Source organism: Convolutriloba macropyga, chromosome 8 (assembly GCF_964194025.1).
Source record: "Convolutriloba macropyga chromosome 8, txConMacr16.3, whole genome shotgun sequence".
NCBI lineage: Eukaryota > Metazoa > Xenacoelomorpha > Acoela > Convolutidae > Convolutriloba > Convolutriloba macropyga.
This window is the reverse complement of record NC_134475.1, coordinates 41,013,858-41,029,767: the sequence shown is the minus strand read 5'-3', so window position 1 is coordinate 41,029,767 and position 15,910 is coordinate 41,013,858. Positions and strand designations below refer to the sequence as shown.

The window sequence follows — 15,910 nt, the reverse complement described above, 5'->3', positions numbered from 1 at the left end:
TTTTGATGTAGAAAATTTACTTGATCGTTGTATTTTTTCATTAAGGTGGTAAACTGCGTGTAATTGAGAGGTGGCCCTGGGTTTAATTCTACGTCACCTGACAAGAACAAAAGAAATCTAATGACAACCAAGGAGTAAAGAAAATTCCTAAACAGGCAGGTAAAAATGATCTTCTTTTTTGGATACGCATTTTTATTAGACATGCACGATGACATCTTCTCACTCTTAGGATTTATTGGTGTAGTAGTGAAGACCCAGTTCCTTTTTAATGTGATTACACACAAAATAAGAAGCAGAATAAAGTGGAACTGAAGCTTCATTTTGAAACAAGAACCTCTAACCTTGATCCAAAAATTTGTACAAAACTTTGATTTGTAAGATTCTAGACGTTATGAGTTGAAGAATTCTAGCTGGATAAAATAAAACAATTTGCGAGTTCAAAAATTTGCGGGTTTAAAAACGATTTTGTGAAACTGTTGAATATGAAAAGTTTGGGGAAATGCGTGTCACAATCTGGCACAATCATCCACGAGGTTAACTTTGACCATTAACTAGAATTGTCCCCTTAATTTCGTAAATGAACGGAACGCTAAAAACACAATGAACTGCAAAATTCATTGAGATAAAGTAAACTACGAAGTATGAAAGACGAGGTCAAGTCCCATCATGGTCAAATATCATCTGTGTGGGTTTTAGTCATTATAATGCACACTTCGATTGGGTAACAGTAGGATTGGAATTTTGTACTTCAATTTTTTGCTGTATCATATAGTATTAATGAGTTAGCGGCTTTAACTCAAACTCAGAAAATTAACTCTACAAAGGCTTCCTTCAAGTAGAACACACCTATAGCTGAATAAATAAAACTTGTGTATATCTAATCTAATAATTTAGCAATATGTTTTTGTGCATATGTTCTAATTTTCATGACACGCTTTGTTCACCAGTCATTCATTCATATTTGGACTCTTCTCCACCCACTGACGAGACAACTAATGTTTCAGGGCGACCCCCAAACATGAATTTTCTGCCTCAGAAATTCGTGCAAGGTTCTTATTATTAACCAACCAGTCACACGTGTAGTATACTCGCTGTATATGGTCCTCTGGTTTGGTGGGGAGAGAGTGCACTCCAATCTTACTCTGCTGTCTTTTCCCCCAGCTGGCAAAAGATCACGCAATCAACCAAAAAATAAATCTAAAACTGACAACATTCATCAATAATCTATCATTTAAAAATACCGACGAAAAATAAACAGTCTTAACTGTTACTGCTGATGCTGCAATCGGTGAACATTATCGATTGAATCAGAAAAAGAGATTTTGATTTATTTACAAAATGGGGAGAAAAGGCAGCAACCTCCGCAAAGCGACACCCAAACTACCCCTGAAACAAAATCAACTGCACTATTTTGAATGGAACCTGCCTAGATCTTGGAACATTCTTGACTTTCGCATATTCATGTTCTAATCCCAAGTCCACAAGTTATGTCTAGTTGGCAAATATTGATTTTGCAAACTTTGTAAAAGAATGATCTACTTTTTGCAAATAGGTTTTGTATAAATTACGTGACTCTACTGCGAAGTGACTTCTGCAGAGTCGCATAACCTTGCTTGAATCACAAACTTGCAAGGTTGGAATCTAGGAATGTATATAGGAAAATCTGGCGCTGCAGAGATCTGGCATTTTAACTTTGAGCAACGTTTTCATTATTCGAAAAAAAAATGCAAATGTATAAATACTTGACATTAACTGTGGACTAGGGGAGCCTCTTTCAATTTTCGTATCATGTGTTATAATTTATGGGGTTTCAGCTATCATTCGCACAACTGGGTGACCTAATTCTATCCCATTTTCTATTTAAATGTTCTTTTTGTAAACAATGTTCGCACCATTTGGTAAACAATTTGCTCGCTTGTTTAGACGTCGTTATAACTTCGATGAAAAAACGTCGTGAGTCCGTGGTGCCCGGGAGTATCGAGGAAACCTACATAGAAGGGTACCCGACCGCACCCTATCCCTGTTTCCAGGCACCCATTTGCTATCTGTTACCTGAGAACAGAAAGATCTGTTGCCTCAATCTGTTCAAGCCGTGTGAACATGATCCAAGAACATGCGCTGCTGAACATAATTTCAAAAATCCAGTCACAATTCTCTGTGTTGAGGTTCCAGCGGTAAGATTAATTACTCCCAATTGCAACCCCTCCCCCCATCAGAAACGACAACTTGTTCCATATTTGAAAGTTTCAATGAACATTTAAAAAAATTCATATTTCCTTATTTGCGATATTTCTGCTTAAATTTTTAAATTTCTTCTTTGTCCAGTTTTGGGCTATTCTGATTGGTTGTTTTTAATTTTTTGGAAACAAGGCAGACAAAAACATTTGTGCTTACAATTCGCCCGCAAGTCTTAATCATGTAGCTTTATTAATTGTTCTCGAACAAAGTTTAACGCAATTATTGTAAACAAGCGAGTCATTTTTTTCGCATGGCCGTTTTGTTTTAGATTTATTCGATATCACTTCTATGTTACAGCCCCCTCTTAATTAAATTTCCCCTCATGTCGATCGTGAGCAATTTGTCCGACTTTAGTCGGTTTATGTTTTCTATATTTTACTGTTAGATCTTGAAAGTTCATTTTTATTATTATTTCAGCAAATCACGTCTTACATGTGTTCGATGCTTACTTCCCGAATGTAATGACGCGTGAAAGATTTCCTAGAATAGAGGAATTTTAATTATCGTTTTTATCGGTTCTCTCACTCAATGATGTAGTTGTTCATTGAGGGAATGTTTCATTGCAGGTGGCCATCTGCAACTTCATAGTCCCATTGAGACACCACTGCAGAGAGAGGGCTGCCCTCACCCCAATCATCATTATGACTGAAAACAACCCAGACGTGAACTTCTTGGCTGCCATTAGCTACTACCCTCTCGTGTACTACTGCATAGGTTAGTACTACACTTCAAAACTGTTAGAAAATTGAGAGAGAACAACCCATCTAAATTGTGCATCAGCTCAACCTAACAGGAAACTCAACATGCACTTGGCTACAGAGAAGCTTTGAGGAACCGTGAGAACGTAAAAGGTACCCAAGATCGGTGTTGCACAGAGAAGTTGGTGCGATGTTCAACAAACTTGCACGTAAAAAACCGCTTGTTCGAATCGATTTTTGGTCAATTTTCGCAGAAGTTATGCATTTTTAAACACTTCCCTAGTCGAGACCTGATATTGGGTTTCAAACGAATTTGTTTGGACCTAATGTGATGTGCTGGACTTTGGCTGGAACTAAAACAACCGTCCTAGAATTTGGCTGGACAAAAAACGTGTTCTGGAATTTGGCTGGATCGATATCAGTTGCTCTGGAATTGGCGAGCTCCTTTTTTAGAAACATAGAGAAAATAAATTGTCGCTGAAAATAAGAATTGTCGATGGAGTATTGAACTTAAGAAATTGAGGACATGCTACAACAAATGTCAGTTGAACAATCAAAAAATTGGTCCGCCCGGATCAATGACTCACCGCTGAAAATTGCTAACAGATGTACGATTAGCGGTGAATTTGACTAAAAAGTGTAAGTTTTGCGCTCAATACGATGAATGCGGTAAAAACAACTTTAAAGCGTAAAAAAATTTTTTACCGCTTATGCGGTGAAAAAATTTTCATCGCTAAAAAAGCAGTTCTTATAAAAACTCACCGCAAAATTTACCGCTAATCTTACAAAATTTCATCGTTGGAAAAGTAGGGTTAAAAATATGCAAGAATAGCGCTGAATAATCAGCAACCTCGTAATATTAAAAAAAAGATATAATACTAATTATAGTATTATATCTTTTTAACATTTTGAGGTTGCAGTATGTCGAACAACCACAATAATTGTAACACATGGGCCCAGACGCTGATCTCTTAAATTTAACCGCGAAAAAGAGATACAAGATAATTTCAACCTATGAAATCGGATGTGCGCTATTGTAGTGGGAGTATTAGAAGGTTGAGAGAACAATCGAATGTAGATTGTGCTTGAGATAAGCGTGACATAGCTTGAGATGAAGTCCCAAATCTTGATCAATCTTTTTCAAAATGGTGAAAAATGTATGAAGTTGCCCCTTTTATCTTTTTGTTTACGCATCGTCGAGAAAAAGAAAAAGATTTTTTTAAACTTTGGAGATTAATTATTAATTTAACAACAAACTATTTATATTTCAGCTTGGAAAAGGGGAGCTGTTAAAAAGGCAAACAGGAAAAGGAAAAGTTTTTGTTCAGTTCATCAAACTAAATGTTTATTATTGTAGTTGATTTGACAAAATTGTTTGAAAAAAAAACAATGAGAAAATTTCATTAGAAAAATTCCAAAGACAAAAAACTGGAAATAAATGACTATCGTTTTTTAACATTTTTACCTTTATCTTCCCGTAAGTTTCCATTTCTGGCTTAATTGTTGTACTGCATTAAATTTTCCATTTTACTATAACGGAAAAAAACTTTATGGAACACTGGTATCAAAAAGATAAAAATTTATTAAATTATTAAAATTAAAATTTGAAACCTTCAACGAACTTTTAGGACTTTTTTAATTGTTTTCTGTGATTTTATTTGCCAAAACATATGTCCGATGGAACACCTCTGATTCTCCTTATGTACAAGAAACCTAAAGATAAAACTTGCGTAGAGAAAAAGAAAGAAAAAAATAATGTTGAAGAAATGTTTTCTTATCGCTTTGTTGGTTATTCCAGCTACTCGAACAGAAAATTTTCCGTTCAATCTAGGGCTTCTTTAACATAAAAATTGTATTCTGCGGCAGAGATATTCGAACATTTTTCAAGTTTTATGAGTTAAGAGAGAGATACATCCAAACTTTTCCGATTTTCTTTAAAAAATACCTTTTATAATTTTCGATGCGAATCTACACTGAATCTCAAACCTACCTCCAATAATTCGTATGAAAATGGATTTGATTAAAGTGCCACAGGATTGATCACTTATAGGATATTTCTGTCGAGAACAAAAGAATAAAATTGCTAAATATGAAAGTATATTTTCAATTCAATTTCCTGTTGGTTGTTCTTGATGCCTCAGGTGTTTTTAGATTTTTAGCAATTCGTTGCTTTATTGTTCCCCTAATTTTTAATTGAAAACGAAAAGGTTGAAGAAAAGTGGAGATGTAGTAATTTTTTGCTTGAACAAAAAAACAGTAGGAAATTCAAATCAATGAAGACTTTTGGATACGTAAAACATAGGCACTTTTTTGGCAGTTTTTTTAGTTTGTAGACCGTCCTCACTACAAATTTTTATTTGAATTGAAATGAGCGGATTGGTTCTTTAAAGGACATTCAGCGACAAAAAAACAGGAAAAGCAGCGATTTGAGGAAAGTGCCAAAAAAACTATTACTAGGAATAAACAGCCATTTTGTTGCAATATGGAAATTCGGAAAAAATAAAATAAACTTTGAAGAAGAATGCTTCTTAAGCGAACACTGCAAGCGTTTTCGCAACGTTGACTTTGTTTACTATCTAACTAGTTGAGGTAATAAAAATCAATTTTCTTCAACTTTCACCACAGTTTTGAACCGAAAAACTTTTTGTTTCGTCAGATTTAGATTGTTTACTATATCCTGTCCTGATATAGCACAAAAGCATAAAACAAAAATAAAACCAGAATTTTTACCAAAGTAAAAAAAGTTTCACGTAATCGACACCATTAATTTTGTATCATTTCGTGATTTCCGGTGTAGATATTTTTCCAGAAAAGTTTTCTGCTATTTTTTGAGAACTATTTGGTGACTTCATCAGTAAAATGTATAATCGACATAAAAACATTTCTTTTACTTGTAAACGTACAAATTGTTTGGTTTCTTCTAATTTTGCCAATTACTTTCTAAGTTTGCTTGAGAAAATGCAAATCAGTGCGTTTGCTGAACTTCTATTTCTTTAGAGGCTGCTAAGTGTTGAAAAAAGTGACAATGGTTGTTGTTTTCAAACCTGTTCAAATGTTTTTGTGATTTCAAAAAGTGTTTTTGCTTTTTCACAATCGTGATGGATACAGAGAACATAATTTTAATGCAATTAGTAAACAAACGAAAATTTTTGCGTCCTTGAAAACCTTTAAAACTTGAGTTCTCGCCGTCAAATTTGTCGAAAAGTTTTATTTTCGTTGTTTTCAACATTATGTTGGACAAAAAAGTTAGATTTCTTTTATAGCCGCATAATTACATGGATATGATGAAAAATTTTCAGATTACTTATTAAGAACTTGAAGATATTTCCGCATTTAAATTTTTATAATAATGTCTGCGACTGCTAATTTTTTTTGATGAAACTAATTTGCATTAATTGGCGGTTGTACATAGAACCAAAGACATTCAAATTGATTTCGAATATTCATGATTTTCGAACAATGATAACACTGTTTTAGTTTACAACCTAACTGTTTTTCTAACATAACGAATGTGTTGTTATGATTTGTGCTCAGTAATTCGGCTGGATATTGTAAATGGATAACACCTAGAGAATTCACAAAAACAACAAGAAGCCTGCTCAGTTTCTATAGAAATTTATTTTATTCGGCTGTTTTAAAAAGCAGATATTCAACTCCTAATAGACAGCTGCGCTCATTAACTATGGTTACACAAAGATTTTTTACATCAGTCTGCTTGACATTTTTTTTTCTCATTATCGTAGAAATTCTATTTCATACTTTTTTACCGAAAAGAAAAATTCACCTTTTCCTGCTTTCAATTTAAGTGCCACCGATATTAAGTAGCCCGGTATAAAATCTTCTGATTATTCAAGTGACCATTTACAATTTTTACCATTGAAATGGTTTTTAGAAATACGTTACCATCAGTGTTTTCTATAAACTCACAAATTTTTAGTTCCAAATCTTTCTTCAAAGATTGAAAAAAAGGTGCTCCTAGACCTGTACCTGGAAGAATTTTTTGGTGTTGTTCAGTCCACTACCAATTTGCTTCATTCATAGTTACTCTTTCATTTCTTCCGCCTTAGAAACTCCAGAAAATTGTTATCGATTATTACTTAAGTCTAAGCTTTTTTCAATTTTAGTAGTATAGGGTGATAAGATAAGTTGAAGGCTCGAGAAGGATCAGGAAGCGAACATGTGGTAAGTTTGCTCTCATTCACTTGTTTTTAACCCGTTCAATGAAACAAAATATATTGAGTTTTTCGGTTCACTTATTCTTAAAACCAAAATGTTATTTGAATGGACAAAAATTTTTCAACTGAACTAAGTATGTTTTACCAAAAAATGGCTGGGCTGATGTGATACAAATTTGCCTTTCAATTGGTTAGATTATGTGTCGTGCTTTTCTGCGACGCTGGATAATTTCAGTTGCCAGTGCATTTTTCCTCAATAAGTTATGTTTAAAACATTTATGTGTGTTTTAGCTGAAAATACCTCGAGATCAATGAAAGTCCACGTTCGGATTGTCGTTATCCCAGAAGTTTTTGTTATGTTCAGCATTCTGAAGATTTGTGAAGCCTCAAGTTTTGCTATAAAACTAAAATGGATACTCATCAGTTTTTACAACCTAATCAAATATTTGCTTTATATGAAGATGACGGAAAACAGTGCCTACTTCGATAAACGTGTGATCCAAGAGCTTATGTTTTTTGTTTAGTGTTTGCTAGTTTTTGCCAAATGAACTTTGCCAGCTTTTAATAGCTGCGGCTGTTTGCAATTTGCAACTTGCATTTTTTCAGTTATAAGCGCTTAGATCTGAATATTTCCACAAATGTTTCCGCAAGGAGAAAAAATCATCATGAATGTTAAAAACTACTTTTTGTTAAGACAAAATTAATTAAAACTTTGTCGAATTTGATTCTCTTTTGTTCTCTTGTTTTTGTGGAGGAAAAGTTTTTTGTTAAAGAGTAAATGTTTTTATATTTACGTACAAATTTTGTTTGTGTCGTCGCTTGTATCTGTATAGAATATGATACCTTCTTTTCAGTTTCAAAATTTTTTGCATACTGGTGTAAGCAAAAACCACGCAATGAAAACAGTCTGTTCTTTTCCAATTTTCAGTTTAAATATAGTTTTTTGTAACGATGCTTGACAGTTTTCTTAACTGTTACAGTTCTGAAAACCAATAATTACGGCAAACGGCTGCTCTTGATAAATGAGTTGAAAGTGGCAACAAATAATGTCCTCAGATGTTTATCGACTGCTGGAAATTATCTGAGCCTTTATTGTGGGATGCGATTTGCATAGGGTATCAACATTCATCGAAATCATACCCTAGGGTCTAAAACGGGCTTCCAATTTGAGATTTTAGTCCCAACTACAATCAACCATCATAATTTATGGATTGTTTTCTGTAATTATTACTTATTAGAGCCAAAGTAGCCAAGAAGTTCAACAAGCCTGTTCTTGTTGAGCACAGTAGCAATGTTCTATAATGCATATAATGAAGTGAAAGATATATAAAATGAAAAAAATATGTCAAATATTGCATTGCGTACAACAAAATAATAAAGATTAGGAGAACAGATAGATTTATAATTTTATCGAATAGTTTTGTTTTGTGGTTTTGATGAATCGTTTCTTTTGACCTGATTAAAGCAGGCGTGGAAAAGGATAAGCCACATATGAGTAGATCCACTAAGCGTGACTTCAAGTTATGAGTTGTGTAATTGTACAAATTTCAACATATGGTATAACAATTCAGAGTTCGGAAACAAAAAATGTGTAAAAATAGAAGACCGATATTGACAGTAAATACTGCTGCAGATATTTTTTGAACAGCGATGACTTCTTTATGAGATCTTTGGTATGATTGGAATTGAGAAACGGAGGATATAATATTGTTTAATGCTCCATTGGATGTCTTAGGAAGTTGGTTTCACAATTTATTTTTAGGTGAAGCCATACATCATCAGTGTGATATACCTGATAGCAAAGCTTCCTTTTATTTGTTCACCTCAAGAGAGACAAGTTCAGCTGTAAATATTTGTGTGTTTGCAGGACGAATGGAGACCTTGAACGACTTGATAAGGGCGGGGGTGACCCAGGCAGAGACTCTGGTCATAGTGGACAAAGAGAGCAGCAAATTTGCAGAGGAGTCCTACATGGCAGACAGTGGCTCTGTTGTCAACGTATACTACCTCTCAAGGTCAACAAAACTGACAATTATACTACTGTGTCCCAAATAATAATACATTTGTTTTCAGTATTAGTAGTTTTAGCCCCGTACCGAACGGATGCTAGGAGGCATTTTGCCTTTTGAGCACCGTTTCAGAGCTGTTCAAATTCAATCACTGTACTTTTATACATACTTGAAGTAATTTTTGAACAAACTTTTCTCATAAAAACGAGTAGCCAAATTATTGCAAGATAGTAGGAAAGGCTTTATCTAGAAACCATGGGATACCAGAAATTGAGGTTATTCTTTATCCAGTTTGACCATTGTAGGATGTTCCCTGATCTGGAGATCATAACAGAACTGACATACCCTGCCAATATGCGATTTCTGGGAATCCACTACAGCCAGAATGCACCCAAGTACATCTCCTTTAGCCAGAAGAAAGCCCTGGAAGCCACTCCTCAAGACCAAGACCTCTTCCGACCGGCATTCGTGTCTGGCTCTGCTATCAGTACCAGCATGCTCGACACTCTGTTATACCAGAGCTATGTGAAGCCATACATCATCAGTGTGATTTACCTGTTGATTGGGTTGAAACAGAACGCCGGATCTGGAACCCTCATTTTTGTTAGTTTTTGTCGTTGAGGATTTCAGGTTTTTGTATGCAGATCTCATTATTTGCCAATTGTTGTTGAACGCAATCCATTAACAATCCGAAAATAAAGTTTAAGTTCTAGATTGTTAGAGAAAAAATTCTTAACTATGCTATAAGACAGTTACGTAATTAATAGCCGGAAAGCGATAGCTGGGGCTACTATTATTAGCTGAAAAAAGATAGCTTGGGATATTATTGGCCCATTTTCGGTTTTTTGCAATCCAAAGACCGCTACGAGTCTTTTTTAAGATATGTTCAAACTTTTTCGACTTTGTAATGTCAATGTGAAATCAAGTTAGTGTGGTGATTTTAGTCACGCTGGGATAATAAAGGGAGTGAAAAAGGGAGTAGGTTTGAAGTGTAACTTTTTTCAAACTGACTTTAAAGTGATGTGAGAAATTGGTGTTTGAACAAATTTTCGGCTTTTTAAAGCGCATGTTTTCTCTCATTCGGCAATTTGACTCCTTTTGCTGCTTTTTCTCCTGATTTTTGTAACGAGTGGATTCAAAAGATCATACCTGTATTATAATAATGCATAATTGAATTTTGGATTCATCAAAGGGCGCATAATGGTCTATATGAGTTATACTAATTGCTCTCATATAATATCAGTAATTTGTTGTTTTGCCAGGTTTGTTTTTTTGTAGTTCTGTTCCTTAGTCTCATTATTAGGTTGCACTAGAATGTTTGTAATTATTTTTTTAAACCACGTTGTGACAAAGTAATTGAAACTTCTTTAGTTATATAAGTTTTCAATACTTTGTCACAACGTGTTTTTTTAAAAAAATAACCAGTGATCTTGTTTTTAAAATCCCAGTTCTTTTGGTTGTTTTATCACCCAAACTCATTGAATTCACTATTGAGGTTTAAATTGATCATATGATTTGTTTCAAAGCTCTTATGATTTTGAAAAAATGCCGATTTCTTTTTAGTTTTTGTCCCCCTTTGTTTTTCATTTGGTTTGTCTAGTAACAGCGTCTCATTATGACAATTATGACAAATATCATCTGGTACTAATCTGGTATACACTCAACTAACAAATGTCGTGAAAACGATTATTTTACTTCTGTGTTTACTGATTTCTGAATTTTCCAAATTTTGTTGTGGTCAAGTCTCTCAGAGATTCAGAGCGGTTTTTTGTTGTCATTTCATCAGTTTTTTTTTGTTAATTTGGAAACCTACAGATTCCCTTAACTTTATTAGCTAATTTTTTGTTAATTTGGAAACTTGGAGATTCCCTTAACTTAGATACCTTTTTTAAAATTTGACTCCGAACATTATAAATTTTTGATTTAAGTTTTTAATTTGTAGTTGTTTGTGTTTCTTATTTTTACGCCAAAAAATTCTGATTTTGCTCGTTCAAAGGACAGAGAGCCTGAAGTATTGTTCTTATTGATTGTTTTTAAAACTTAGGTAAACTGAAGAAAGTTTTTAGTTCCTTTTAAGATTTTTTTTTATTTATGCAAATGTGCCTATCATTTGGGTTGACTATCATAGTTTGATGTTTCTGGGAAAATTTGGAATTTGAGGTTTTTTGTAATTTCAAATTTCGGGGGGATTTTATTTCTGGACTTGTCAATGGACTATGTCAAGGATTTTTTACAATCATATGATGTCACGATCACTTCAAATCTGCTTTTTGCGCATTTACTCGTGCAATTTTTAACGCGTGACGTCAATTCTTATTCCCTGTAGAGCGTTTTTTTTTACAATCCGAAGTAATTGGATTGAGTTGGTGCGCTGGCTTTTTTTTAAGATCTGCTCACGCTTTTTTTGGAGATAATTTGTTTTTGAGATTATTTGTTGTCTCACCTTTTAATCACTTTAGTGACAGGTCTCATAGGTTGCTGATATAAATTATCTTAATCTTGTTAATTGCTTCTGATTGAAACTGATTAATTCTTTGACCTTCACCTTCACTTTTTTCGAAAAATATTATCGAATTTTTGAAGTTGACGAGTTTTTATTGCTCAATTTGTTGTCTTATCTCTTAGTCTTCTAAATGACAAGTCTCATCGGTTGTTAAGGTGTGCCTTATTTTTTTGAATTAATCGTTTCAAATTTCGGCTTCTTTATTTAACTGATACGCTTTTCTTTTTCATAAATTTTTTCTGTTTTCTAGGTTTTTTTTCATTACTTATTGCCGTTTTATTACTTTATACCATTGATGGCAGTTTTTATCGCTCAATTATAAAAAAAAAATAGGTGAACCTAATAAGCTTGAGTTCAATGCAAACATTTTTGCGATTTTTACAACTGCTTTTCGGAAAACAACAATAGATTCTTATTGGCCTTCTAGAGCATAAGTTGAGACACTTTATGGGCTCCAACTTTTATCTAACGTTTTTTGGATACGATTTGTTTTCAAAATGGATAAGTGAATTTCAGAGTCCTGCCATCATTTGTAGTTATGTTGTACCTTTTTCAGCCATTAGAAGTGCTAAAATTTATTTGATGATTTTTAAAATTTTATGATTTGCTGTGTTCAAGGGTTTTAAATTGATAATTATCAGTTTGACAGCACTGGTTTTCAAAGTCTCTGAAACTTGCCAGTACTTTTCAGTTATTGCCTCTTTTTTGCTTTTGTCTGTCCTTGATGCCCACAACGTTATATACTCATTTTAAGGACGCATAGAGTTAATAGTTTTCAAAACTGTTGTTACTTTTAAGGGTTTTTATAAAACTTAAACATGAATAATATTCTAATTGATTCTAGATTTTTGTTCATTTTTGAGCTTATAGGTTCAAGGGCTTCGTTGACTTGCTTACTATCATGTTGCTGTAAAGATATTAGTTGTCGGGTCAATAGTTCATTAATTTTTTTCAGTAAAAGAATAATTGTCGAGTCACTAGTTAATTCAATTCCATGGATTATTATTCAGGAATTGTCCTGCTAATTGCTTTCATTTGTGTGGTTGAGTTTTTGGTCACACGTGACTCACCTCACTCTCAAAAATGACTTTCCTCAAATGAAATTGACTTTTTTAAAATTTAATTGAAAGAGATAAGGTCAACTGGTTGTGTGTCACTCTAATTGAAAGTTAATTGAGAGCATCTAAAAGAAACAAAAAAAGTTATTCAAGTTCTAAATCAAAATATCTCAGCGGCTATTAAAAAGAAAAAAAAGATTCTCTTTATCGGTCTGTTTTTATATTCTTTTGAGACTGTAGATCTACGAAACTATCGCGATTATTTTTGGCGATCTGTCGGTTATGTTTATTGTTCTTTCTTAAGCGTGTGGTTGGAGAGACGTGTGGAAATATCAATAACGGTAACTCCAATAATAGGACAGTAGGCGGGGGAGGGGACGATGACTCCTCTGGATCTGACAGCCGGACTGAGTCCTTTTCCATGTCCTTCTCAGAGTATTACCAGGAGATGATTGAGAAGTACTTCGAGATCCCGATTGGAATCTATAGGAGCATGGAGATTGACCCGGTACAACATTTCTCCTTTTTTAGATGATTTACAAGATCTAGACCTCAACCTAGAACCCCGAGTTCTGTGTGGGTCACTGTGGATTATAATTATGTTCATCATCCCAATTAAAGCCTATTTAGTTTTATTGTGGCCAATTTGAGGAATCTAATGTCTTTTCACAAGGAAGTTTTTCTAATTTAAAAGAAATCAAATTTTTATTGTCCTTCAGATCCCAGAACCTGAAACTGTTCACTAATCCCTTCACCTCTTCATGCTTCCCAATTCTTTTTCCAAAACTTGTGAATGTTTATTGCAACGCATGCAGGATAAAGGAGCCAAATTTGGTCGTAAAACGTCCAGAAAAATCCTCACATCTGGCATACTACAAAACTCCCAAGTTTTTACGTTGCTCAACGTGAGTTCTCATCATTTTTCAATTTGGTATCAATTGTGTAGTAAAACTTAGACCTATTCTGTTTCTGGTTATCAAATCCTGTTTACTCTCCATCCAAGCTATGGCTTCTATTTCCATTTCCAAACTCGGGCAAATAAGCAAACAAACTAATTCTGCTAGCAACAAGAAAAAGCGACATTTCTCACTCCAATGGTTTAATTATTACCTCTAATTACGCTAATTGTGCGCTACTCGCTAACCTTTTTTCGATTATTTGAGCCAAAAATTTGCAATTATTTGGCAACACGTATGTAGCCCGAAACAGAATAGATCTGGAAACTCTGTCAGCAACTGTTTCCTTCTCTCTATTCGCTTTTTACTGTAGAAGCTAATCAAACAACTGGGCATGTAGAAAAATGAATTTGTGTTGTCATATTTAGTTCATTAGATTCGAAATAAAACCGACGTCAAAATAATCTTGCGGAAATAGACTTGTGCGGAATAAAACCTATAGGAACTACTCCAGTGTGAAAGTTTTTACTCTTTGTCGATGTTTAGCGGCAATTTCGTCAAATTTCACCTCAGGTCTACGAGGTTTGTCCGTGTCACTGAGTCATTTTATACTAGAACCATCGGGCACTATTTCAGCAAGAGAAGTTATTCTGTCAAAAATTGTTGCGTACATATAGGTGCCAGCATCAAATTTTCGTCTATCTACCGCGGCATGAAAATAAGTATTTACTATAAACTTTGTATAAAATATGGCGAGAAGATGGTGAAGATTCTCAGGAAAATATCAACCGAATGAATTTTCTTTTACCTTTGTCAATATTTAATAGGGTAAACTGCTTGTTGTCCAGCATTTGCTCATAACATTTCTGGCTAGAAAAATCTGGAAAAAGCGCAGAGAGCATGGCAACGTATTTTCCCAAAATTTCAAAAAATGGGCGGTCGCACAATTTTCTGATCCAAAAAATGTGCGGTCGCAGGTGTGCGGCCACACAACGTTCTGACCCACCTCATTCACATTTTTGACATAATTGGCTACCAATTGAGGAAGACAGAGAGATGTGAATTCAGTTTGAATATTATTAGTGATGAGAATTTCTCTAAACTCGAACCTTTAAACTATTTAGATAATGCCCCATTGGAAAGCAGATAAGACCTGCCATTAACAAGACTACAAGACAAGACAAAAACAAAGTCAAATAACAACAACAAAATTTTATCACGATCAGAACTCAGTCTTTTTTTCATAAGTAACTGTAATAACAAAGACAAAATAGCATCAGATAAAACTTAAACTTGTGCTTCACTAGAAAAATATGGGACCTGTCCTTAATGAAAATATGTAACAAGTAGACAAAGAACGAACAAAAGCCAAGAGCAAAGTTAAAAACGCTTTTTTTCAAAAACAAGTAAATTCAAAGTGGAGAAAGCCATTAGCTATCAACTGAAAACATTAAATAAGTTCATTTATTTCTCAATGAAAAGCCATTGAGATTTTCTATTATCCAAAACATGTCATATGCTGCCAAACAACGTCTAAAATTTAAAAGCATTGAAATTTTTCGAGAAAACTGTCTGTTCATACTTCACTATAGCTAGATCTTTCTCATAATAAAACCCTAAAATTGCTATCAACAAAACTAGAAATTAAAAAAAAAATACTGGTCAATGGTGAATCACAGAACAGTATTTCCAAGCATTTCGTGCTGCCATGGGGCGAAGCATTAAATGTTAGCTCCAGAAGCTCCTGAGAAAATTTTAGTTGTGTAAATTTGCTTCTTCACAAGGAATTTCAAAATTTAGCTTCGGTTGGAATCTTGCAGATACAAATTACCTTTTGAAACGTCATTTTCTTGTCTAAATTTCAACACAATTTGGAACATATATAGAATCAAAATAGATTAATTGTGCTCTAATTTTTTCTCTGTGGACAATGAATTTGATGTTTTTCATCAAATTCAAGAGAGAGCATATTTTCCGATTATTTGAGCCAAAAAATTGCAATTATTTGGGAACACGTATGTAGCCCGAAACAGATTAGATCTGGAAACTCTGTCAGCAACTGTTTCCATCTCTCTATTCGCTTATTACTGTAGAAGCTGAACAACTATGCATGTAGAAAAATGAATTTGTGTTGTCATATTTAGTTCATTAGATTCCAAATAAAAACGACGTCAAAATAATCTTGCGGAAATAGACTTGTGGAATGAAACCTATAGGAACTACTCCAGTGTGCAAGTTTTTACTCTTTGTCGATGTTTAGCGGCAATTTCATCAAATTTCACCTCAGTTCTACGAGGTTTGTCCGTGTCACTGAGTCATTTTATACTAGAACC

The 15,910-nt window shown here is 34.0% G+C and overlaps 1 protein-coding gene across 15 annotated transcripts in view; it reads left to right on the top strand.

Annotated features, from left to right (window-relative positions):
- Positions 1 to 13,691, top strand: part of LOC142344731 (potassium channel subfamily T member 1-like) — a 179,492-nt gene extending 165,801 nt beyond the window's left edge. For 9 of the 15 annotated variants that reach the window (XM_075396618.1, XM_075396620.1, XM_075396621.1 and 6 more), the window contains 7 exons: positions 1,005 to 1,049; positions 1,924 to 2,174; positions 2,805 to 2,952; positions 8,979 to 9,126; positions 9,426 to 9,723; positions 12,986 to 13,189; positions 13,497 to 13,690. In XM_075396618.1, coding sequence (XP_075252733.1) covers positions 1,005 to 1,049; positions 1,924 to 2,174; positions 2,805 to 2,952; positions 8,979 to 9,126; positions 9,426 to 9,723; positions 12,986 to 13,189; positions 13,497 to 13,637 — 1,235 coding nt within the window. In that variant the 3' untranslated portion in view covers positions 13,638 to 13,690. Of the gene's footprint in view, positions 1 to 1,004; positions 1,050 to 1,923; positions 2,175 to 2,804; positions 2,953 to 8,978; positions 9,127 to 9,425; positions 9,724 to 12,985; positions 13,190 to 13,496 lie in introns of all 15 variants that reach the window. The other 6 variants (XM_075396617.1, XM_075396619.1, XM_075396615.1 and 3 more) reach the window with 3 other exon arrangements.
- The last annotated feature ends 2,219 nt before the right edge of the window (positions 13,692 to 15,910 follow it).